Source organism: Gopherus evgoodei, chromosome 1 (genome assembly GCF_007399415.2).
Source record: "Gopherus evgoodei ecotype Sinaloan lineage chromosome 1, rGopEvg1_v1.p, whole genome shotgun sequence".
NCBI classification, from domain to species: domain Eukaryota; kingdom Metazoa; phylum Chordata; order Testudines; family Testudinidae; genus Gopherus; species Gopherus evgoodei.
The window spans coordinates 246,726,080-246,752,397 of record NC_044322.1 but is presented as its reverse complement, the minus strand read 5'-3'; the positions used below and the strand labels follow the sequence as shown (position 1 = coordinate 246,752,397).

At 41.0% G+C, this 26,318-nt stretch overlaps 1 protein-coding gene across 4 annotated transcripts in view; it reads left to right on the top strand.

Annotated features, from left to right (window-relative positions):
• The window catches only part of PIK3C2G (phosphatidylinositol-4-phosphate 3-kinase catalytic subunit type 2 gamma), a 335,543-nt gene that overhangs the window by 76,745 nt on the left and 232,480 nt on the right, over positions 1 to 26,318 (top strand). For all 4 annotated transcript variants that reach the window (XR_003997645.1, XM_030541961.1, XM_030541971.1 and 1 more), the window contains exons 10-12: positions 3,912 to 3,945; positions 12,800 to 12,995; positions 16,888 to 17,010. Coding sequence is in view for 3 of the 4 variants with exons in the window: in XM_030541961.1 (XP_030397821.1) it covers positions 3,912 to 3,945; positions 12,800 to 12,995; positions 16,888 to 17,010 (353 nt within the window). In the remaining variant the exon portion in view is untranslated. The remainder of the gene's footprint in view (positions 1 to 3,911; positions 3,946 to 12,799; positions 12,996 to 16,887; positions 17,011 to 26,318) is intronic.

Sequence of the window (26,318 nt, the reverse complement as noted above, 5' to 3'; positions counted from 1 at the left end):
ACTCCGAATATGTGTGGTGCTTCATTGATAAGTGTTTGGAAGCTCTACATGGCAGCAATTTAATCTAAATGGGTCTGTGAAATACCATACATCCTCTGATGTGGTGTTAATTTAAGTACAAATATTCACAAGAATATTCTTCTGCTACTTCAGGTGACAAATGCAGTAGAGAAATAAATAAAAGAAACTACATCAGTTTATGACCAGGCTTATTGACTTTCATTTGTAGAATCCATCTACCATTTCTGGGGAAGAATTAAAAATCTTCCATATGAACAGAGTATTTTCTTCAGTGCCATGCTCTTAATAAACAGATGGCTGAAGAACCCAGTTCTTTGGGATGGGGAAAAGGCTAAAGGTGGGATAAATGCTCCTTTAGAAATGAACTAAAAATATAAAAAGGAAGAAGGCTGAGATTGATTCTTTCAAATTGGTACTGCATTGGGAAATGGATCACCTCCCCCCCGCCCCCCAGGCAAAGGGAGATTCTAGTTCTGAAAGCCACTTTCCCTTTATTTCATCAGCACTCTTGAACACAAATCCTCTGAAGCAACCTACATCCAGTTTGGGTCAGGCTTGCCTAATTTGTCAGAATCAGTTTTCAGACATTCCATTTGAAACCAGAGATAGAAATATCCAAATCATGGCCTGCTTTGGACACCTCTAATCAGAAAACAGTATCCTAAATGCAGCAGTGAACTTGGGAGTGTGTGTGTAGGGGAAGAGCTATGATTGCAGATCTTCTTACATGAGTCTTAAGTTTCTATTAGTGAATAAAATCCATCGAGAAAGCTTGGGCTCTGCTTTTCTTCGGAGTCAGTGTTCCAGGTCCTGTAAAACTGTAAACTGGATTGGTTGGCAATTCAGCACTTAGGTGAGATAACCCAAATCATAAACTGATCTGTTCTGTAGCGAGAACTCTCATTCACGTCTTCCTGTGGTGGGTTTCTCTTGTACTCCCAGCACTGGCTCAATTCACTGCTCTGCCAGAGACGTCCTCTGTAATGTTAACCAAGTAACACAATCTCTCGGTGTCCAAGTTTCCTATACTGAAGATAGGCAGAGTAATAATAATACTTTTTCTGTCCTGTCTAGTTAAATTGTGAGCTCTTCAGGGCAAGAGCTGCCTCTTATTATTTGAATGCAAAGCACCTATCACAATGGAAACCTGGTCTCAGCTAGGATCTCTGGGTGCCACTGTAAAGCAAGTAATAAATGGTGATAGTGGTGGCCTAGTCTGAACAGTAAAAAGAAAGTATTGTGGATTATTTTCTGATAAAATACTTTCTCCCCAGCCCTGAATAGAACATCTAGATTGATGCAAACCTGACAAAGAAGTTGATGAGATTTCTCTTCTATCAACATTTCCTTCAGGCTTGGTTAGCTGACCTAGCTCACTTTCCCTTGAAGCTTTCTTTTGAAGGCTGTCCATGACCTTGAGTGACACCCTCTGCCCCTCCTTCGTGAGACAGAGCTGATTAACAACTGACTTCAAAAAACAGCTGAATTCAGCTACCAAATGGTTCCTGTGCCAGCAAATGCCTCTGCTGCTTCTTGTTTCCTACTCTTTTCAGAAACAAGTGCTAGGACAGTTGATTAGACTTGGGCAGCCCCTCAAAAGTTCAGGTTTGCTTCAAAAAGAGCTGCATCTCATCCAGAGGCAGCTGAATTATAAATGTAATACAAGCAGACAAATATTTTGCTGCACGTAAGCAACTCAAGTTCAACTCAATTTTCTAGTATAGTTTCATATATATATATTTATATATGTATAATATGTATATATGTGCAGGTATGGATAAATGATGAGCCAGATTTTCAGGAGGTATAACTTAGCTCATGATATCTATCTCCTATATTTAGATATGAAGCCTGAATCAGTAGTCAGCAGTTTGATATTTGATGATGGGCCAACTCCTCTAGTCCTTATTCAAGCAAAACTCACATTGAAGTCATGAGTAGGAGTGCTGGCCCCATACAAATATGGTGCAGTGTTTTTTGGCTACTGATGACACATTTTTTTTCACTTGATTCTTAGGGATCTATGGACCACTTACCTATCTAATATGTCTGGTTTAGGTGTTTCTGTAGTACCCATCAACATAGCAGCCAAAGTAGTGCTGTGGGGTTCCATGGGTATAAGTCCCTGTCTACTGAAAGCCTGAAATCAGGATGCATAGCTGGTTCAAGGATCCAATTTTTTTTCCAATTTTGGTGCCATTACACAAATGAAATTTGCATATCTGCTTGCTGCATTCCTTGTGCTGCAGGATTATACATCAGGAAATGGAGAGATGCCAGAAGAACAATTCTATTTCCTTTCTCACATAGTTTCCTGATTTTTAGAGTACTGTATATTGTGGTTTTGTCTGGAATACTTTTTACCCATCCAATTGGCGGGTTGCCTGCACACACTACCCCTCAGGGAAACTGCTTCCTGCTCCTTCCAAGGCAAATTACATATGGTAATATATTTTTGCATATCTTTCCGTGCTTCTATCTATTCCATCAACATTTATATATAATAGTGCCTACATTTCTTCCAACTCTGTGTCTTTATTTAAATCACCCTCATTGCCATGAAAGCTCCTGTCCTGTGGTTGGGAGATTATGAAAGAAGCTGGCATCAGTGATAGTTTCTGCATGAATTGGCAGTGTCTTTCTCTAAAAGATTCATCCAGTCTTCCAGACATCCTGATCCTGGGAATTTTTAAAATCTATTCAAGGAAAATTCTGGGCCTGCTGTACAATTAATGTTGTTCATCCCTCTCTCACAGTCTTTTTTACTGTGATTCACAAAAAGTCTCAGGAGACCAAATCCTGCCAGAACAGGCACTAATCCATTATATATTAAATGAGCTACAGTATGTTGAAATTATCAGAGCTGTTCCAAAAAGATTATTTACTTTACAAAATGCAAGAGAATAAAACAAAGGTCTCTGTTCCCATTTGTTTCACTGCGTAAAGATTGTGAGAAAACATCTCAAACCAGTACACTGTTTCTTCCCTCAAGTAAGCATTGGGCTTCCATGCATATTAACCCGCTGATTGCTGCCTAACTAGCTGGGTACTAGTACTGCTTGTAAACGAATTAGAGCATTTAAGAGGATCCTGCTGAATACAGAGGCCAATAAAGTGTGGTCTCCCTGATCAACAGCAAAGGGATTAATGAGTATAAGAGAATAATTGACTCTTCAGGGGTGAGGGTTCCAACGGGGTGCTGTTAAGAAACAAACCAACGCCATGCTGCAGTATGCACTTTACATAGTCATTGTCTATGTTTCAGCTTTATACTTCAGCAATGCATTTATAGCATCTTGGTAAATATTAACTTATGAATGGTGCTTATTGCAAGTGAAGACTTGGTGGCGCAGCTGGTTAAAATTAAATTTTAACGAATCGTCTATTAATTATTTATGCACATAAATAATTGGTCTGATCTTTCAGAGGTTCTGAGCACCATGCAGCTCCCAGTGAAGGAAGTGGGAGATGTTGCCTGCTCATCACTTGTAGAAAATCAAGCTTCCAATTTAGCTCTCTAGCTATGAATTGGGAGCCTAACTTTTAGGCTATTGTTGTGCAAGCCCCACAAGGCCGAGTCTGCCTCCCCAGGCTCTGAGACTCACTGCTGTGGGCTATGTAGTGTGTAGATGTACCCGGTGTGACTTGCCTAAGATCATACAGGAAGCTTGTGGTACGAATAGGAACCAAACCCTGATCGCCTGAGTGAAAATCCAGTAAGTTTCTCCCATGATCTATGCTTCTCCCTTTTGCCCCAGCACCAGCTTACCGCCATGCAGTTCCCATAGGAAATCTCTGTGCCTGACCAATACCATCTCTCACAGCAATAAAAGCTGGTGTTCAGTCTTTTCTGCATTATAAATACTCATGATTTTTTCTTGTCTTTTTAGAATTCACTTCAAAACGTAGAAACTCCAGTCAGAGGTAAAGATGTTTCTTTTAGACATTAATGCAAACAATAAACAATTAGCAAAATGCACATTCTTCAATTTGAATTAATGTTAAAGAATTTATTAATTTATAGCGTAAACCATTTCCTGTAAGTAAAGCAAATGCAAGTGTTTCAAAGTCTATATAGATCATTATTTAGTCTCCAATTCATCCTAGAGATAAATCTTTTTTTTTATCTCAGATTAGAAAATATAGTCAGTTATAGTGGATATTTTAAAAGGCAAAGTGGATTGAGCCCCTTTTAGAGGTTGTCCTTAATCTCCCTTCTCCTGCTGGAAAAAAGAAATGAAGCACCACGGTGAAGCTGCCAATTTAGGTTTGTCTCTAACATTTCTGTTCCTCTTTATAAACTCTGTGCTGTTATACTAATGATATAATTTAAGGGATTTAGTAACATGGTAATGGGAGCAAACAACCATCCATCTTTAGTGCCCCTAGTTCAAATCAGACCAGACTAATAGTGACTGAAAATTGTTACTGCCTGATTGGTGTTTGATATCTTATGTGAATTAATTAAATGGTCTCAGTTTATTTGCTCAGACTGATGTCCATGTTGCGCCAAATAAAAAGTATCAATCACTCTTAGTTGCAGTATGATCTGAGTTTCTGAGAACTGAATGGATGCAAAGAATGTAAAAGCCCTTCATGTTTAGGGTTTGTCTATACATGAAAGTTGATCCAGAATAAGAGAAACTGTGAATTTAAAGCAGATTGACTATTCCAGATTAGCTCTGTGTATTTTATTTCAGATTAACTCAATCTGCTTCCAAAATGGATTAAGATAATTCAAAATAAGACACTCTGTGGATGGACACTCTTGTTCCTGAATAAATCAGGAATAGCTATTCTGGAAAAGTTTTCTGTATAGACAAGTTTTTAAAGATGGTTCTGGTCAGGGCTGGGGTATGGTGACCAGATCAATGCCAGGCTAGCTTGTAGCTGCTAACCAACTGTACCTGTATTCTGGATTTTAGACTGCAGGCTGATCATTCCCACATTTTTCAAATTCATTACAAATAAATTAAATAACACAATTGTATAAAAAGCACCTACATTCTCACCTGCAGGAAAGAGCAAAGTCTCCTTGTGCATAGCAGAGAGGTGAGCATGCAAGGGAGAGGTGAGGAGAGGTGAGTGTGCAGGAGACACCTATGGTCTCTGGTCCTCCCCCTTGGAAGAAGAAATTGTTTATCTCATGAGCTTTGTTCAGCTCTAGTGATGGCAACAATTTGCTAAACATGAGATGAATTAATAGTTGCTAATTACCATCTGTCCCTCATATACCTTATGCATCTTCTTCCGCACTCTCTTTAAAACACTCTTGTGGAAAGAATTTAAGCCATTCCTCTGAATAAGGCTATATGCAAGCTTGGGCTTTACTACATCAGCAGTTTCCTCAAAGAAAATCTGTTTAATGTATTGAAGCGCATTATAGATCTCCAACAGATTTTTACCTATCTGCTGGTCTACACCCTTTTATTTATGCCAGAAAAATGTCAGTCTTTTTCAGTTGAAGGCTTTTGTATTTGTTCTGGGCACACCTTTAATTTCATAAGCTTTGCAGAATTCATTCTGCAATGTACCCTTAGGAACTGCACATTACTGATTGCAGTGAGGTCCTGTCAGAACTTGTTGGCATCTTAGTATTCAATCAGGTTAAATCCTGGTGATGCTGTTTGTATTGTCTTTTTAAGCTATTTTTATTAAATTTTTTTCTGTTATTAATTGTAACTTGTGATGAGGAAAGATAGTCATTTCTAGACTTCTCACCTGTCTGCACAACACCGCATTCCCATAAAATAGAGAATATGATTATTCAAGTCAATAAATATTTGACATTGTGGGTTTATTATGATCCAGGTTATAGACAGACAGACAGAAGCAAGTTTATACAAAACTCAGCCTGTTTGTCTTCTGTGAAGCTGTAATGGATTAACGTTTGTACAGTATTAGAGTATGCAGCCTTCTAATGAAATTACTACCTGAGGTCACATCTGACAGAATAAGCATCCTTAATGTGTCAGTACTTTGTCGGAGGCATTCCTGAAGACTACCGGTGCACCATAAAGCGGAGTTGTTCAAGTGACAGTATCTTTCCTATGTGCTGCTAGAGATGTCATCTTTTGGAGGGAATGCAAAATAGATATACTCACTTCTTGAGAATTACTTACATTCTCATGGTACTGCTAAAGATGTAAAGTTTTTGACAAATTCTTTTTGGAATTTGACAATTATTTCTAGAACTGATCAGAAAATTGTAAGCATTTTCCACAAACATTTTTAAAAGAAACAAAATATTTGCTTTATTCAAATTTTCTGTGGAAATGTTCCAGTTTTTTAATGAAAAACTGAAAAACCTTTTTTTACCATACTAATTTTTGCTATTTTTTTTCTTGGTTAAACAAAGTTGAGAAATTATTTTGGATTAAACAATACATTTTGTTTTGATTTTGAGCTTTTTTCACATTGTTGCATTTTTAAATTGAAGGACATTTCTAAACAAAGTCACTTTGACCCAAACAATCACATCTTGTTTTTTCTAAAATGTTGAAACAAAATGGTTCAACTTTCTCTAAAAAATTTTTTCAAAATGAACAATTTGGTAAAACCAACACTAACTCAAAACATTTTCAGTGTCACTGAATCTGCAAATTTTGCAGAAAAAAAGTTTTATCTGAAATTTTTTTTCCCTTTTGTAAACAGAATATTTTTAGTTTTCAGGGGTTTTCTGTATCAGACCCTTTTAATTTCCTACCTTTTGTGATCACTTCCATGTTCTAAGTAGCACTACAACTTTAATTGTGTCTTAATGAAGTTCTTTGGTTTAGGAATTGTATTCAGGGGCTTGCTCTTTTTCTTAAAATAGGTAGGTAGATGCAGTTTTAATACTGTGTTCTCCATATTAGCTGTCAGGTGTCACAAGAATATGAAGCTTTTCTTGTCTGAGATTCCATTCAGCCATTGAAACAATATTTATGTAGTAACTGGAGGGAATGTGTATACAGGAGTACAGAGGGCATATTTAACATGTATTGAGCTGACATAGTCTACAACAACAACAACAACAACAAAATGCTCACCCTGAAAGAAGGCCTAAGACTAAAACAATACATAAAAATATAATATTGGAGCAGGAAGAAAGAAAGCAATCTGATATATGCTAACTTATTTTATTCTTTGTTTTGCAAAGTCTAGAAAGTATATGCTGCAGGTATAAAAATCAACACTTTCAATTACTAAATTGCTTACTTAATTTTGCTTACTGGAGGAGGAATTCTCTCTGTAAAGAGAGTATGTGCAAGGATTAAATGTGTTTTGTGGAGAACATTGCAGAAGCTGAATTTCATCATGCATGGTCTCAGTCCATTTCCCAGTGAGCAAGTCCATATCACAGTGGCTGAGATCTTAAACTAAATCATTTCAGACTAGAAATTGGGTGCAGATTTTTAACAGTGAGGGTAATTAACCATTTGAACAATTTACCTTGGGATGAAATGGTTTTCACCATCACCTGAAGTCTTTAAATCAAGTTTGGATGTCGGCTTTAGACCAGACAGAAGTTTATGAATATGCAGGAATTACCGGGTCACATTTTACAGGCTGTGTTATACACATAGTAAAACTAGCTGAGCGTAATGGTCTTTTCTGGCATTAAAATCCATGAATCACAAAAAGAAACTGGAGTACTTGACTTCATGAACAAATAGGATTTGGTGTACCCTGTACACTATGTAACAGCTGACTACGTAACAAAGATTTTGCCCAGCCACTGTAATGGACGCTTACAACCTGCCAAGATATTTGTGTCTCTAGTTTTGTTAATTGAGGTCCTGCTTAATGAATGAAGAGTGGAAAGAAACAGCTGTATCTGTCTTAGAAGCTGCAAAGGGATTTTAAATTGAGGTCTCATAGTAGAGATCAGTGGGCTTTGGCAGTGCTGTAACTAGCCATTTTAGTTCCCGGGGTGAGCATGCACATTTGCACCCCCTTCCATTTTTTCCCACCCCATTTTTCCACTCCCGCAGCTTTGCACCCCACTCAGCTCTCTCTGCTTGCAGCCCTGGGCTTTAATGTCAAGAAAAAAGTGTACCTGCTAACTTCAGGAGTTACAAATGAACATACATTTATTTATACGCTGGACTGAATGTTACTCTAGCAAGATTCTTGCATTTTACCTCAAAATGTACTAAGACACTAAGTAATCACAGTAGAAGATGCACCAGAGCCCATTCTTTTATTTGTTTGGAGCACTCTGCATTCAGTTTAATCTATAAAGGGACTTATCAGATCTACTCTCCTGCAAAATTAGGTTAGTGCACAGTATAATCTGGTCTATAATAGTCTTCTGAAGTTCTATTCATCAGCTTGCTTGGTGTGGGTAATTTTTCTGTCATGTAAAATATCAATTTTGTTCACATTTATCACCACAATCATTGTAAGAATGCATTTTGTGCTTGTACTAGTAAGTTTTCATGGTGATATAGCAGGGCTAGTGTATATATACATATTGTTCCAGCAATGTGACATATTTTAGCTCTGAAGTATAAGTTTGATCCATCGTCATTCTTTCCACAGCCACAATATACCTAAGAATATAAATGGAGAATTCCATTATCTGGAAGCTCATCCATGTTTCTTCTGATTCTTATTTAAAAAAAGCTTTCCTATTCTGGTTTGGTTAATGTATTCTCATATTCTCTTGTTCTGTACATATAATCTGAAACATTGTCCTACAGCTTTCAACCTGTGATTATGTAAGAAACATTGGAAACAAAGGGCATGTTTCAACAAACTGAGGGTTGTAGTTGGCATTTTAAAATGCTTCTGAGCTATGTTTTGTTATGTTTTACAAAGAGATGAGAAAAGCCTGCAAATTGTAGTTATTATCGGCTTTTTCTTACAGCCATTGACCTCAGCGGGACTGCCTGCAGATAGGAAGGGACTGTCTGTACATACATTCCATTTTGGACAAGTGAAAAGCCCTTGACTTCACTAAATGATTGCCTCAAGACAGCTGTTGACTGTATGTTCACAAACTCTCACTCAAATAAATCCATTTTGGATCAGATGGATTTATGTATACTATTTTTGGCACAAGAGAGCAATCTCCTTCATATAGTGTTCATATAGTATACCTTCTTTGTATTTCTAAATATGCCTTTCTCATCAAATCTGTTTTGGAACTCCTAGGACATGTAGATGTGGTTGAATGTAATTCTGTGGAGCACAGAAGAACACAATGAAAGGCTTAGTATGGAAATTACAAAATTGTTTACAGGAGTGACAGAGACATGCGAGTGGCTTTGAGGATAGGAAAAGGACCCAGTAAAAGATGCAGGCAATACAAAAGGAGGATAGATGGAGAAGAGGAACAGTAAAATGAATAGGAAAATGGAGAGCAGACAAAAAAAAAAAAGCAGAGGAGAGAAGTATAAACAAAAATAGATGGAAGAAGATTGAGAGAGAGAGTTTTGTTAGCCTATCAGACTATAAATTTACTTGTTATTCAGATCCAAAAGAGGCATTCACAAACCGTAAGAGACAGTGTTGTAGCCATTCTTTTCTGGAGCTATGATTTGGAGGCATATTTTCAGGAATGAAAGGCAAAACAAGTTGGCACCTCCCACATCTAGAAAATATATAGGTCCCAGTTCAGCTTAGCATTGGCTCATTAACTTCAGTGGGACTTAAGTAGCTGCTCAAAATCAGACACCTATTTAAGTGCTTTGTTGAATCAGGACCATAGATGGGAAAATACTCTAACCCATTCACCCGTGCACACTTGTGTTTGGACAAGCATTAAGATTAATAGAATATAGTGAAAAAAATAGTCCAGTTAAACTGTATCCTCTTGTTTTGATTTATGGGTAGTCTGAGACAAGAGGGGTGCAATAATTTTGGAGGTTCTGCATCTGTAAATTATAGAATTTAGTATATTTTGTATGATATTTATGGATATTTTAGAGTTGATTGCATCTTTCTTACTTGCTGTTCATATCAGGGCTCCACGATCCATTTTACAACTCTCATACAACAATTACATAGAATCATAGATTTTAAGGTCAGAAGGGACCATTATGATCATCTAGTCTGACCTCCTGCACAACGCAGGCTACAGTATCAAACCTGTGTCTGAGCCATTGAAGTCCTCAGATCATGGTTTAAAGACTTTAGGGTGCAGAGAATCTTCAAGCAAGTGACCCTGCCTCCCGCTGTAGAGGAAGGCAAATACACCCCAGGGCCTCTGCCAATTTGCCCTGGAGGAAAATTCCTTCCCAACCCCAAATATGGTGATCAGCTAAACCCTGAACATGTGGGCAAGACTCACCAGCCAGACACCCAGGAAAGAATTCTCTGTAGTAACTCAGATCCCACCCCATCTAACATCCCATCACAAGCCATTGGGCATATTTACGCTAATAGTCAAAGATCAATCTCATTGTACCATCCCCTCCATAAACTTATCAAGCTTAGTCTTGAAGCCAGATATGTCTTTTGCACCCACTACTCCCCTTGGAAGGCTGTTCCAGAACTTCACTCCTCTGATGGTTAGAAACCTTCATCTAATTTCAAGTCTAAACTTCCTGATGGCCAGTTTATATCCTCTTGAATTATAATGTACAGTCTACATTTATTTTAGAGACACCATCTATGTAATTTTCAGGTCCTGTATGAACAAATGGTCACAGTTATGCTAAGATAAGATCATAGTGGCATGCTTTTAAAATATAGTCAGAGAGATAAATTACTGCAGCTGAAATGAGCTTGGGAAATGTAACAATTCACCTAAAATTTTCCAGATTTCGAATTCTTATGGGATAGGGAAAGAATCAAATATTAATTATAGTATGTGGCATGTTTATCCTATTAAGATTTTTTAAATCATAGAAAAATTACTGAAAGGTTTAGCTATAATAAAACTGGAAGGGATATTGATCCTCTCACTTCAGGGAAGAAAATTAACTTGGGTCAAGCAGATATTTCCCCTGTGTTACATTTGTTTTAACCTTATTCCCAGATCTGGACCTTAGCGTCCAAAATATGGGGGTTAGCATGAAAACCTCCAAGCTTAGTCACCAGCTTGGACCTGGTACCTGCTGCCACCACCCAAAAAATTAGAGTGTTTTGGGGCACTCTGGTCCCACTGAAAAACCTTCCCTGGGGACCCCAAGACCCAAATCCCTTGAGTCTCACAACAAAGGGAAATAATCCTGTTTCCCTTCCCCCCTCCAGGTGCTCCTGGAGAGATACACAGACACAAGCTCTGTGAAACTACACAGGGTGATTCCCCCTCTCCGTTCCCCAGTCCTGGGAACAAAAAGGACTTTCCTCCCTCTCCGTTCCCCAGTCCTGGGAACAAAAAGGACTTTCCTATTCCCCAGAGGGAATGCAAAATCAGGCTAGCCAATTCAACACACACAGACCTCCCCTGATTTCTTCCTCCCACCAATTCCCTGGTGAGTACAGACTCAATTTCCCTGAAGTAAAGAAAAACTCCAACAGGTCTTAAAAGAAAGCTTTATATAAAAAAGAAAGAAAAAATACAAATGTTCTCTCTGTATTAAGATGATACAACACAGGGTCAATTGCTTAAAAGAATATTAAATAAACAGCCTTATTCAAAAAGAATACAAATCAAAGCACTCCAGCACTTATATTCATGCAAATACCAAAGAAAAGGAACCATAGAACTTACTATCTGATCTCTTTGTCCTTACACTTAGAAACAGCAGACTAGAAAGTAGAAAGTACTTCTCCAAAGCTCAGAGGAAACAGGCAGACAGACAAAAGACTCAGACACACAATTCCCTCCACCCAAAGTTGAAAAAATCCGGTTTCCTGATTGGTTCTCTGGTCAGGTGGTTCAGGTGAAAGAGACATTAACCCTTAGCTATCTGTTTATGACAACATTATTAAGCAAATAGATATATTATGGATGCTTGAGTCTTCCTCTGTAGCATCCACTATTGGCCACTCCTGGAGACAAGTATAGCAATAGGTGGACTAGCTGTTATTCTTGGTTACCCGCATACCTTGGGAAGTAAGGAGGGTTGTGAGGGGAAAGGCAAGGGTAACCCTAGAGTATTTTAAAACATTCTGGTACTAGATTAACCAAGAATACCCAGCACATTGCACTCTGGCTGTCTCCCTTCCTTCATGACATGCCTCCTACACCAGGAACGCCAGGAAAACTGAAATAAAGCCCTTCACACCAGCTCTATTCCAGTCCTGGTTGGGGCTCCAACTTACACTGGGATTCAGGCTGCCCCAGGAAATATGGAGAATACAAATGTGGCTGAAAGTCAGTGGGCGTAGAAGCAGAACAATAGAGAATTGGAGCCATTATTTATTTAATGTCTGAATACAAGTGTATTATAGATTAATAAATTGCTGTACATGACCCACAATACACATTGCAAAATCACATAGTATTAACATTTAACTTGCAGTAGTTTTCAACTCTTATTAACTATGTTGCCAGGTCCCCTGAACTAAATAGTTGCTTAGCTGCAGAAAACATGATAAACTTTCCCACAGAGTGGGAATTAAGAGATTGAAATGACAAAGCACCCTGACTTTACAGTGGTTTAAAAAGTCTTCCTTTGTAAATGTCTGTTTGAAGATATTGTAATAAAGGACTGTTGAATACCAGAAAATGTGCTAAGATGGCTTTCAGGAGCACAGATGGCTAATTGGCTTCACTTTGGTAGATGTCATTTTAATTAAATTTTAATAGAAGGAATTTCAAAGCCATAATTGATGTCTTATGATAAATATGCTTCTTCATCAATGACCTATTGCTAACCTTTATTTCCCCCCCCCCCAGTCTTGATAGAGAATGCTGTGACAGAGCTGTCTGCAGCCATCTCCCATCTCATCCAAGTTTTCAGCAGCAGCTTTCAGACAGATTTTCAGCCTGCAAAAATACTTAGAAGCCCTTCATGTGCAGATGATGACCTAGATCCCCACTTTAGCTTCACTGTTTATGCAGCCCACAACATTCCAGCAGCCTGGCTGAAAAGGTAGGAGGTGCCAGCCCTTCTCTTGAGAAGCTCTTCTTTCCCTCACGTGTATTACAGCTAGTTGCAGTGCATGGCTGCTGCATGTCAATAAAGATGTTTTGTGTTGCTATTATGAAAACACTGGTCAAATTCAGATCTAGTGTACGCAGAAGCAGCTGTATTATTTTCCAGGAAGCTGCACCCACTTACATCAAAGAGAGGACCTTTTTGGAGCATTATAGGTAGGGGAGCATAATGGAGGACTCAGGAGGCAACCTAGGCACCTGCACCAGACAAGTGTGGGAGGACAGTGGTAGGGTGGGTAGCTGCCCTGACAGGTGTGTGTGTGTTAGAAAGAGACCTGCCAAGAGAGAGGGTTTTAGATGAAGGGGGAGAGGAGTTTGCTACCTGCCCACAGAGAGGGGTGTGGCAGGGTTCGTGTGGGCCCTGCATAATGAGCGGCTCATGGTTCAAGGCCATCTTGTTGAGTCAATTTAGCTGCACCTGCTTACAGTAGGTCTGAGTTTGACCTTAACAATGGCATTCATGGTAGATGTATTTAAACCATGATTATCGGGTTACACCTATGCAGTGACAATTTTTGTTTACAGATGATGGTTAAATACATTTGTAGTTTTATAGGCCTGAGTATATCTGGTACATTAAGCACCACAAAGAAAAACAGAGGGAGACAACTTTAATAAAAGAAAACACTAATATAAATAATCTCTGCCACATTATTTATTTGTTCAGTTAGGGTCTCTTCAAATGGCTGGTTTTCCTACTTTATTGTAAAGTGAACACTTTCCCCTCGCCACACTAAGGCAATAAAGAGAGGGTCAGATGACTGCAATCTGGCAGTGTTATTGTTACAGGGGACATGCTGTTTTCCAGATTTTTATTAATGTTTTTCCCATGCACCCACTTTCCCCTGAACTGCAGATGACTAATTAAAACACAATGGGATCATTTGCATTAGAACATTAGCAAAAGAATGTACTATACAGCATTTAGTTATAATTAGCAGTTTAATAAAAATTTCAGAAAATTTGCATTACTGAAGATAATAGATACAGAAGCATAATCACTGCTCTGATTCTGCAGATGGTTGTACTGTTCCCAGTGTATTTTATTTTAAGGTTTTACCACTAAGATGTGAAATTACACGTGGCCTAGAGGCCGCTGATCGCTTGAGCTCCATCTCAATATATAGACATATGAGAAAATGAGAATAATTTTTCTTTCTAAATCTCCCTCTCCGATTTTTCCAACATTCAGTAGCTAAAATAGCCTTCCTTTCCTACCATTGCATCTCTGTATCCTACCTTTCTCTAGTGCCTTTACTGGCTCCCTGCCTCTTTTCACATTCAAATTTCTCGTTCTTTGTTCTAAGGCTCTGCACAATTCTGACCCTCACATCTCAGCTCTTGTTTCGGCCTGTTCGCAATTTTGTACAGCTATGCTCCTGCTGTTCTACTCATCTTGTTGCTTTCTTTGTCTGCCTGTCTCATGTCTTCCCCTCTTCCCACTGCTCCCTCTTCCTCTCACTTCCTACTACACCCAGAACAACTTTCCCTGTTCTAATAAAGAACAAGTCTCATCTCTGTCCTTCTCCTTAAAACTCACTTCTGCTGGCTGGATTCCTGTCACTGGCTTTCACCTCTGTGCTATTGATTCCTCATTCCTAGCCTTACTTTCTTCTTAAAATAGATAATGTACAGACAGGGATGAAAGTAATTTACAGGATTTACCGGTACTGCCGGAGTCCTGAGGGGCGTGCCTTCAACCAGAAGAGGCAGGGCCTAAACTGGAAGGGGCAGGGCCTCTCAATATTTAAAGACCCTAGGGCACCGGCTGTGGCTGGAAGCCCCAGGACCTTTAAATCAACCCGGGGCTCCCAGCTGCAGAGGTGGCTAGGAGCCTCTGGGGCTCAGGGACAAATTAAAGAACCCGGGGCTCCGGCCACCGCGGAGCTCCGGACCCTTTAAATCCCTCCTGCAGCTCCAGCTGCCAAAGCCGCGAGCGAGATTCAAAGGGCTCTGGGCTGCCCGCAGCTGGGGGAGCTCGGAGCCTTTTAAATCCGGCCCAGCCCAGCCGCAGGAGCCATGGGCAGGATTCAAAAGGCTCTGGGCTTCCCGCAGCCACGGCAGCCCGGAGCTCTTTAAATCCGACCCAAGCCCGGCCGGTGGAGCTGCGGCAGGGGATTTAAAGGGTTCTGGGCTGACCCCAGCCCCAGCACCCCAGAGCTCTTTAAATCCCCTGCCACAGCCTGGCTGCCAGAACTGTGGGCAGGATTCAAAGGGCTCTGGGCTAACCCCAGCCGTGGCAGCCCAGAGCCCTTTAAATCCGGCCCCAGCCTGGCCGCTGGAGCCACGGACAGAATTTAAAGGGTTCTGGGCTCCCCACAGCTGTGGGAGCTCTGAGCCCTTTTATATCCGGCCCCAGCCCAGCCGCCCGAGCCGCGGGTGGGATTCAAAGGGCTCTGGGCTGCACGCTGCGGCCGGGAGCCCAGAGCCCTTTAAATCCCCGCTGCAGAAGCCAGTGTGGTCCAGCACGGTGTACTGGCTCTTGCCGGTACACCGTACCATACAGGCTTACTTTCACCTCTGTTACAGAACCTTACAAATTACAGAACAACACGATGCAAATTATCTATAAGTATTATCATTCCTTCCCCCTCTTATCCTCTAATTTATCTGTGGTTTCCATGTTGTCTACCTAATTTAAACCCTGATCCTGCAAAGACTTTAGCATGTGCTAAACTTCATGCACTGTAAGCGATCCTATTGACTTAAATTAAACTATTCACAGCATTTAAAGTTAAGTATACATCTTTCCAGGAAGGAGCTTAAATTCTTTGGGGTAGGGACTGTATTTATAAAGCATACTTACAGTGTTCTATTGCAATTTAAATAGTAAAAATCCAGGTCTCTGTCTTGTCAGTGTTTATCTTTTGTTTCATAATTTTACAATTGCATTTATTAATTGTAGGACTAAAGTATAAATGTCATTGTTGTCATATTTAAGACCAGATGCAATTCCTATTAGTTATAATTAAATATTGCATCCTTTTTCTTCATGGAGTTCTCTCTTCTGATTCCTCACCTTTGTCCCCCCAGCTGAATATAAACATACATAATATAATAATTAATATTGCTGGAAAAAAATCAACACTGATGCTTTTATAAAGAAGGCAAAAGTAGGAACCTTGAGTCGCCAAACCCCTTCAGATTTGCTGTTCGAATCTGACTCCGTAGCTCTACACTATGCCTATGGTACTTGTTCAGAATCTCGGAAGAAGACAATGTTTTTCAAGAAGATGGAAACCTTTCAAGAAGAGCAGATATTCTAATACTTCACCATTTTGAGCTCATATTGCATATGATTTCAGTGATGATGAATCTGAAACCAAACCACAGCCCAGAAATTGTTTTGAACCCAAAACTTCCACCATGATCTAAACCAAACCAGATGAGTGTCCAGTGCTGTCACTGACCAGCATAATGATAAATACACATACAATAGTAATTGCACATCTCTGTAAGCATTATCGTCTCTTTACAGATGTGGAACCTGGGGCACAAAGAGGTTTATTGTTGCCCAATGTTACACAATGGAGGTCTGATCCTGTGCACCTTAAAGTCCATGGCAAAACTCTCATTGATTACAGTGGTAATGGATCAGGCTCAGTCAGTAACATAGCTGGAAACAGAACGTAAGAACCCTGACCAACACTCCTCTACTCTAAAAATAGAAGAATAATATGCTTTTATTAAAACACTAGCATAAGCCTGACTATTTCACTTCTATCTATAAGGATGAACCTTTCAGCATTCTGACTAGCTAATCCCAAATTTCAGCTATAAGGTATGTTGAATTACAATTAATATATTGCATTTCTTTTTCTTTGTAGCTACAAGCTCTTCTCTTTTTCCTGTTCTTTAACTTATGGTGGGAAGAAAATATGTCAAGTGAAGAACTGCAAAAATATACCAGTTAAGAAGTCTTTTTTTTTCCTGGCAAACTGGAATGAGAAGTAAGTTTTAATCTTCATTTGAAGGATGCTAGTCTGCCTCATTTTACACAACCAATATTAGGTTCTAAAAAATGGAGGTGCAAAGGTGTCTTCTAGAGATGGTGTTAGCTCATATCATAGGTAGTAATAATGTTCTAAATACGCCAGTATGATAATATAAAGCTAAGTGCAATGGATAAAAATTGATACCTGGACATATTCTCTAATCTGTTATTATCCTGCAGTTTGGGCACCAATTGTGGGCCAAAAGGACCCTCTGTGCATGGATGTTCCTTTTTCTGCAAGTAGAATCTCCACAGATTCTAGTGATCAGTAAGTGAAGGGGTGGGGAGCAAGGAGTGGACAAGCCAGGAGGAGGAGGGAGATGGGTCACGCTGGGAGTCTGGATTATGGGGACACACATTATCCTTTCTGGGACTGAGCACAAACTGAAGGGAAATGTAAATGCAGCCCCAGGCTGTATCTGTGGTGGTCAGTAAACCCTCTGTATCCAAGGTGCTTGAAAGAGATTCTTTTTATTCAATGAGACAGTTTCCAACTGCCTCTGTCTATGAGAGCATGGGTCTCTGCAGTGCTCCTCCCCAAGACTTCCTGCCTGGAAAGCTAAACCACTTAAAGGTACAGTTCCTAATACTACAAATTTCACTTTCCAGCACAGTGATGTCCATGCTGGGGAACCACCTTTAAAGAGGCGGGGGGGGGGGGGGGAAGAGAGTGCTTTGGGACAAAAGTCAGCCACGAGTCCTTGCTGTAACAAATTCAAGGATCTGCACTGCAAGGGAGCAGGGAGTGAGCTTCAGTCTTATACAGAAACATAAGGCCTCTGCAGTGATGGCCCTTCCACCACCACTCCCAGCTCCCCGAGAGGATCCATGGGGTTTGCGGGCTGAACTATCAGTTTCTTCAGTGGGTGGGAAGAAACACCCATTCTGCAATGGAACAAAGAAGGACATTCAGGGAGTTTCCTGGTTGCTGTGTAAGTATGTTTGCACAGGGACATAATCTGGCCTAAATTTTCACTAGTGTCTGCCTTCTGATAATCATGCAGCTCCCATTGAAGCTGAAGGACAGTTTGTAACTTCTTGACCTGAAAAATTAAACATGACTGTCATTAAATCATTTTTAAAAAATCATTCCCTCCTGTACAGCCTTTTCTTTTTATTATTACAACTGTCTGTGTATAATGATAGCAGTTAAAAAGTCAACAGGTACCTTACTGTGATATGTGAGAGAATGTGGTCTGATAGGGTTAAGTCCAAGTTTCTGTCTCCCCTTGTGCAGGTGATCAAGAGAAAGTAATGATGCTGGGCACTCTAGGCTAATCAGGTTCCCCAGCAGAAAAGCATAAACCCCGTCGAAGTAGTTTGTTTTGGAGGGCAGAAGGGGAAGTCATTTGGAGCAACACAGATTCCACACTCAGTTGCTATAGAGCTGAGATGGTAATGCAGAGTAGGGTTTTTCTTCGTATTTCTCACAATGTCAGGCCTTCTAGTTTTGTTGCTGTAATTATCCTATTGGATAACAAAATCTTTAGTAGGAGTGTGGGCAGCCTGACTGCCTTCCATTTTGTATTTTATATCAGCTAAATCTTTTCAGCAGTTTACATCTTGTTAGTCATCTTTTTGAATTGGTAACAAGACACTACCATATAGCGAATGTTGGCAAATGTTGACTTTTCAGTGGTGCCCACTGAAGTTATACATTTAAGTAAAGTTTGGCTTGACAAACACAATCATCTGGTATGGGTCATGTAATTACAATTGTGTTGTGTGATTTTTTTTCTCTTGCTTGATTTTTGGTGTTGAATATTTTATTGTCGTTCAGGGCTAAAGGAGAGAACTACAGTGCTCACTGTTTGAATCTTTACAATGCTGGTTAACATAGGCAATTGTTCTCTTTATGATGTACAATTCTTCTTCTGTATTTATTTTAAATGGTTGTCACCATTTGAGTACCATTTTCTTTTTAATATCATTGCTTATCTGGAATACAAAGGAAATGATTTGCTGATCTGAGTTTAAGTCAAAGGATCAGATATATCTGAAAGGAAGAAAAGAAAAATATAGAGTTGTTCCCTTTATTAAAAGAAAGCTGATTCTGATTTGCATTGTGGCCTTCCAGAGATTTCTGATAAGCAGCAGTTCATTTTCAGTCTGTTCAAAAAAGTAAGGAGAAAAGTGCAGCTAGGGAACTATCAGGTGAATATCTCTCTTGGGTATTCTTGGCTGCCTAAGAAGTGGTCACCTTTCTAATATGCATCCTAGGAAATCTGTATTTATAGGAGGAGAATTTTTTTTTCAGGAGTCGGAAACCCGTCTGATGTAGTAAGAAACTTCTCAGCAAAAAAAAAAACAAAAGCAAAAAACAAACAAAAAAAAGTCTGACTTCTGGTTCTACCTGAATGCAGAAGTTAGAAAATCAGATAATTAAAGAGTCAGGGGTTCTGTTACCATCTCTGCAGCTGAAGTGCAATATCAAGTGGTTCCAATTCCACCCGCTGAGGTCCTTTTTTTAAAAAAAGAAAGATATTTCTGTATACATGTGTGGTGGTTTGAGAACTGGGTTAAAATTGTGAGCTATCACATTAAATTCCCTGGGGGTTCCCTGGTCCTGCTTGAAGAATAGGGAGTTCTGTAGGGAAGTATGTAATCTGGGTCTTTCAATAGACTGACTCTGAGGGTACGTCTACACAATAAAGAAAAACACATGGTTGGCCATGCCAGTTGACTTAGGCTCGCAGGGCTTAGGCTGCGGAGCTGTTTCACTGCTGTTTGGATATCTGGACTCAAGCTGGAGCCCAGGCTTGAAGACCCTGCAGGGTGGAAGAGTCCCAGAGCTAAGTCTCCAACTTGAGCTTGGGAGTCTGCACAGTAGTGAAACAGCTCCACAATCCAAGCCCTGCAAGCCTGAGTCAGCTGGCCTGAACCAGCTGCGAGTTTTTCTTTGCTGTGTAGACATAGCCTTAGGGCACATCTACACTGGCAAAGTTATAGTGCCTCAGAGAGCGCTGAAGGGAAACCACTGTTGTGTGTTCACACTGTCAGCTGCCTGCGCAATAGCGTGTTCACACTTGCAGCAGTATTCGTAACGTTGCACTCTGGACAGCTATCGCACAGAGAACCTCTTTCTTTTCTGCTGCTAAGACTTGTGGGAAGGCGGAGGGGGTCGCGGGGCATCCTGGGTCCTGTCCCAATGACTTGTGATCCATTGTTTCGCATCCCAGAAATCCCCATGCTTCTGTCCACATTTGGCGCTGTCTTTCAATGGTTTGTGTATTGCATGCCCTGCCTCTTTGGGCTGCAGGAATGGATCCCAAACTGCTGACCAGTATGCTGCTCGCTCTGACCAACACTTCATGAGTGGCAGTGGAGTTGTTACATAAACTACAAAGACAAGAGGAGTGCAACATTGATCTCACCATGTATAGTAGCAACAACACGAGATTACTTTTGGCATTCACTGAGGTGCTAACCACAGTGGAACACTGCTTTGGGGGTCAGGAAACAAGCAGTGAGTGGTGGGATCACATCGTGATGCACGTCTGGGATGGTGAGCAGTGGCTGCAGAACTTTCAGATGAGGAAAGCCACATTCATTGGACTGTGTGATGTGCTCGCCCCAGCCCTGTGGCACAAGGACATGAGAGCTACCCTGTCTCTGCAGAAGCGTATGGTGATTGCATTGTGGAAGCTGGCTACTCCAGACTGCTACTGATCGGTCGCTAACCAGTTTGGAGTGGGAAAGTCGACCATTGGACTCGTGTTGATGGAAGTCTGCAGGGCCACTAATCGCATCCTGCTCCGAAAGACTGTGTCTCTGGGCAACATGTGTGACATTGTATATGGCTTTGCACAAATGGGCTTCCCTAACTGCGGAGGGACGATAGATGGCACACACATTTCAATTCTGGCACCATACCATCTAGCCACCAAGTACATTAATCACAAAGCGTATTTCCCAATGATTCTCTGGCGCTTGTGGATCACTGTGGGCATTTTACAGACATTAACACAGGCTGGTCTGGAAAGGTGCATGATGCACGAATCTTTCAGAATACGAGCCTGTTCAAGAAGCTGCAAGCAGGGACTTTCCTCCCGGACCAGAAGATCACCGTAGAGGAAGTCAAAATGCCCATTGTGATCCTTGGAGACCCTGCCTACCCCTTAATGTCGTGGCTTATGAAGTATTACACAGGACAACTTGACAGCAGAAAGGAGCTGTTCAACCACAGGCTGAGCAAGTGCAGAATGACTGTTGAGTGGGCTTTTGGCTGTTTAAAAGCCCTCTGGTGATGCGTTTATTGGAAGCTGGACCTAGCTGATGACAATGTTTCTATGCTTATAGCTGCGTGCTGTACGCTCCATAATATTTGTGACAGGAAGAGTGAAAGCTTCACTCAAGGCTGGTACATATGATCTCCAGCCAGAATAAATTAAGCCATACAATATCCTTCTGAAGTATTATTTGTTTTACAGACAAGTCACTAAATGGTGACATGTCTTATCAAAGACTACAAAAGAAGTCTGTGGCAGAATCAATATTGCAGTGAAGTTCTCCTAGCTCTGGCCTTGTGCTATTGCTTTAGAAGTGTTTCTCCACTCAGTCTAAGATGAAAAGAAATTGTTCTATGGAATAGCTTATGAAGTTATATAGAATAGTATAGCGCATGAAAGAGGTAGTGTACTGTTCGTTTTTTGTTGGGATATATTTTCTTTGCTGCCTTCTGTGTAGAGCTAATTTTACTCTGACTTATTTATGTGCTGGTTTTTAATTGGTCCTTTCTTTTTAATAAGAGACATGAGTGACAATAGGGCCATTAGAAAGAGATGCTAAAAAGTCACTTGGATTTTTTTTGTCCAGCAACAGCTCAATCAGCGGATGGAGGAATTTTGTGCTGGCAGCTCATTGGATATAGCTGAGACCAATGAGGCTCATTACTTTAGATTAGAAATGATTGAGTTATCAATATGGTCAAGAGAGATGGAAATGGCGGGAAAGATTTTGCTGAGTAGAGGCCCAGACAAGGAGTTCCCAAGGAAGGTGTATATAAGTGGTTTGTATTTTGGAGTGCTCTAAGTATAGGAAAGGGGAGGCAGCTCAAAACTTTGAGTGTCTAATATTTTGGCTAAACCAGAAACCCTAACAGAGGTTTTTTGTGTTTGACACTGGGCTTCTTGTGAAGTCTCACTTTCTTTGCTTGTTGCCTCCCTCTTCCCCACCTTTTGTCTGAAATGTCTGTTCAGATTTTAGTTTCTTTGGGGCAAAACCTAATATAATAGGGCTCCAGTTTCCATTATGGTCTTTGGGTGCTACTGTTGTATACATTTTAACTATCCTGTGCACTGAATGAGACAGGGATCCTGTTTTTAAAAAATAGTATGTGATCATGTAATTAGAGACTGCACCATAATGAATGTACACAGGCAAGCTTCATTCTGGAATTTCCTATTTTTTTGAGTGATTGTCTTAACAACCTTAATGTTTGCAGTGTTGTTGTGGCAGTGTGGGTAAGGAAATATATTTTACTTAACCACATAGAGCTGTTTTTTGGGTCTTCAGGGTAAGCTCGAAAGCTTCTCTCTTTCACCCAACAGAAGTTGGTCCAGTAAAAGATTGTGTCACCCACCTTCAACCTTAATAATGTTCTTTTAATTTAGCTTTTTGTGTTTAACTTCCTAGGTTTTAAAAAAACAAACTAAATACTCACATGAATTATTAGTAGCACTGGAGTCTTTAAAGTCACTACACAGACCTCTGCACTTAATGGTGTAACTGATAGCAATAGTAGGTTGTCATCCTTTATATAGATTGGCATTATATGGGGATGAGACCTGCTTTGCCAGTGGGTTTCACACATATTTGCTGACACCAGAGGAACGGTGATATTCTGAAATCTTGTTTTCCATTCCAGGCTCTGGAGGAGTGTGTCCTCTAGTGGGCACAGATTCTTCTGCTTGTTTTCCCCTTCTGTCCCATCTCCACCAACCTGTCCCTGTCAGTCCGGTCTCTTCCCTCGTCCTGGCTACTTGCCCTACTCTACTTGCCCAGGCAGTCCTAATCACCCTTTTCACTGCAGCTGTCTCTTTTCCACCGCTGCCACAGTTCTCCCACCACGATCACCACTGGTTGCTAATCCTAGTCTTCGTCCAGCCAGTCATAATTTCCTCCCCGTCCCACAGCTCCTTATTTGATCTCATTGTTCCTACTAGCCAATTGTCTCCCACTCCCATTTCTCACTGGCTTTCAGTCTTCTCACTGAGCTTGTAATCCTAGTACTCTTGTCCAACCATTCCCGGATCCCTTTATCTCCCATTCACATTTTTCTCTCCCGCCATCTGGTCCCAGTCCACCAGATTCCTTGTCCCAATCTACTCTTTTCCCTCCTCGATCTCCATTTGACTCAGAGATCTTCTTTCTACATGTTCCTGAGTGCCACCCAGATGATCACTGAGAGCACAGACGAAACACAGCGAGAGCAACTATTACAGGGAAAGTCATTCTGGGCCTATATAGCCCTAGACTGGGCTTGGGCCGTGATTCTGCAACCTCATAATGTAAATGGAACCCACTGAAGTCAGGATCTAAGGCCTTGGATTGTAAATTCTTCATAGGGCCTTGTGAGCTGCTTGCACAGTTGATCTGTTGTATGGTGGTTTAGGTATATGAATGTAACCCTTCTGCCCCTCTGAGTTGGCTGCAACAAGGGCCGGGTTCGGTATCCAGGGGTTCTGTTTCAATAACACAATGCATAACCGGCTCAAACCCCCACCCAGTGACCGGGGACACTTACCTACTACTCACCCTGGGTGCCTCTAGGAGACAATACTTCCCCACTCGCAAGCACGGAGTCTGAGTGTAGCAAAATCCTTTTAATAAAGGAGGGAAACAATGTGGCATCACATTGGAGAAATACCACAAACAGGATTATAATACAAACCATAAGCACAAAACCCACCTCCAAGTACGTCTGGCAATGTCCTTTCTCCCTTAAGGTCTTAAGTCCAATCACCTCAAAGTCCAACAACCCGAAAGTCTCTGGTCAGTGCCACCCCAGAGTTCAAAAGTTTATCTGCAGAGTCCCCCTCCTCCCCCAACCTGGGTGGAAATGGGGGGAGGGGAAGCCCCCACAGGGTGTTAAGGGGCACCTTACGTGGGCCAGGGCCAACTGCTCCACCTCTCTGTGGAGTTCTGCTGCAGCCTTCACCACGACCAGCTCCACTACACCAGCTGTGCTGCTCCTCCAGCCAACCCGTGAGCCACTCCAGCCATCCCTGCAAACTGCTCTACTCCACTCACTGTTCCATGGGCTGCTCCAACATGCTGTAAACTGCTTCGCTCTGCCAGCCGCTTAGTGATAGGTCTTCAGGCTCCCCCACTAGTTAACACAGCACTCAGTGATCTCAGCTCAGCTCTTTTAGTGATTTCAGCTCTTAGTAGGGGAGCCCTGGTGCTGGTGCACCATTGGCCCAACATGAATTCAGTTCAGCAGTCTCTAGATGGACTCCTAATGGAATCAAAATTAGCTCTACTCTTTAACAGTGGAGAGAGGAGGATGTGCAGTTGGTGTTCCACACCCTCAAAAAGGGCCCATACCATCAGGTACACACACCAGTCCTCAACCTCTCTCTATTCACTGGGTTTTGGAACCCATGTCCCTTGTCTAGCAAGTACTATTTAATTTAGGTTGAGTTATTTCTGTCATAAAGCAGTCTCATAGTTCCTCATTCACATAATTAGGGTGACAGCACTTTTTTTTTCCTCCTGCCTCAATAACAAAGAAATTGGGGATCCCAGAGCTCTCAAAATAATCATCCAGGCTGCCGTGGGTCTATGCTAGCTGGGGTGGGTGTGCCAATTCAAATACCTGGGATTCCTTTCCACACTCCCCATAATTCACCACCAGATGTCAGGGTAGAGCTCATCCTGACTCTGCTTACATGAACAACAAGATGCAATCTACTCCTAGACAGTCTGAATTGAAAGTAATGTCAAATGTCACATTTCCTCCTAGGTCTAAAATAAGGCTTTGCATTTGGCCTATACCTTCTAAAGTTTGAGCTATGACCTCAAATAGTCAGAGCTGAACTTCTTTCAAATTACTAGCAGTTGAAGGTTGCAGCATGTCATGGTTACAAGGCAAGCTGTGACTTGGGCCCTTTTACAGTCCCTCTCAAGTGCACCTCTCAGGTGACAGACTTTGCTTTCTTTATCTCTCTCAAGGGTAGAGCCCTGCAGTTCAACCACTCTTAGACTGGATCTCTGGATTGCAGAACTCCACCACCCCCCTTTCCTGACTGTGTTAACACAACAGGCCCAACTGCAGTTGGCATCTGCAAGAGACTTTTCTCCAGAAGGCTGTGACAAACAGCTGACTGAAGTGACCCAAACAGCTTCTTCAAAAGAAAAGGAATTGTTTATTCACCCAAAGGTACACTGCAATCAGAGAATAGAGTTAAAACAACAGAAGTCCTACAGTCTTGACTTATTCCCCTGGCAGCTTGGGCAAGCCTCATTAACACAGGCCCATCCCATAGAGCCTGTGTATTGCTTCCTCTGAGCATCCCCTCAAGCCGTGGCTGATAACTGAATTCCTGCTCCCTCTCTAGAGAGGAAGTTTTTAACTATTCAGTGTCCCAGTGATCTCAGACTCTGAACCTTGGCAAACCAGCTGTATAATTTGCATGGAGTCTGGAAATAGCATCTTCTTAATTAATAGCCCAACCATTGTTCTCTTAACACCCTGGAACTTGTTTATGCAGAGGTGTTTTATCTCTGACCTGTTTGTTTCCTATTTGTTGTTCTTAATAGTCCCCTTTTATTTAATCCACATCATCAGACAGAATATCATCAAGCAGGTAAACTGAGGTACACAGAATATTTATAAAACAGTTATCTCCTATGTTCTGTAAGCACCCTATATCACTGCAAATTTTCTTGATAGGCAATAAGGTCTTGGATTTGACCTATGGCTTCAGTCTCATGATGATCTAGCCATTTTTAAAGTCTGCACTTAATATAGCTTAATAGAGCCTACTTTTAGTAGTGCTATGTATTTTGTCATGACAAGTCCAAGTGAAGCCTCTAGTAAAAGAGAAGTAGAGAATCTGTATCTTGTAATATGAGGGATATTTTTTCCACTTGGTTACAAGATTAATGAGGCTTCCTGGCATTAGGAAAGATGTTTGTCCAGTTTATGAGTAATCATTTATCTCCTGTATAATAAAGTGCAGGGCTTTCCCCCCCCCCCCGACCCTTGATTCAGATCTTTTAAGATATTTAAGGTTGAGTACCCATGTTTTAGGGTCACTT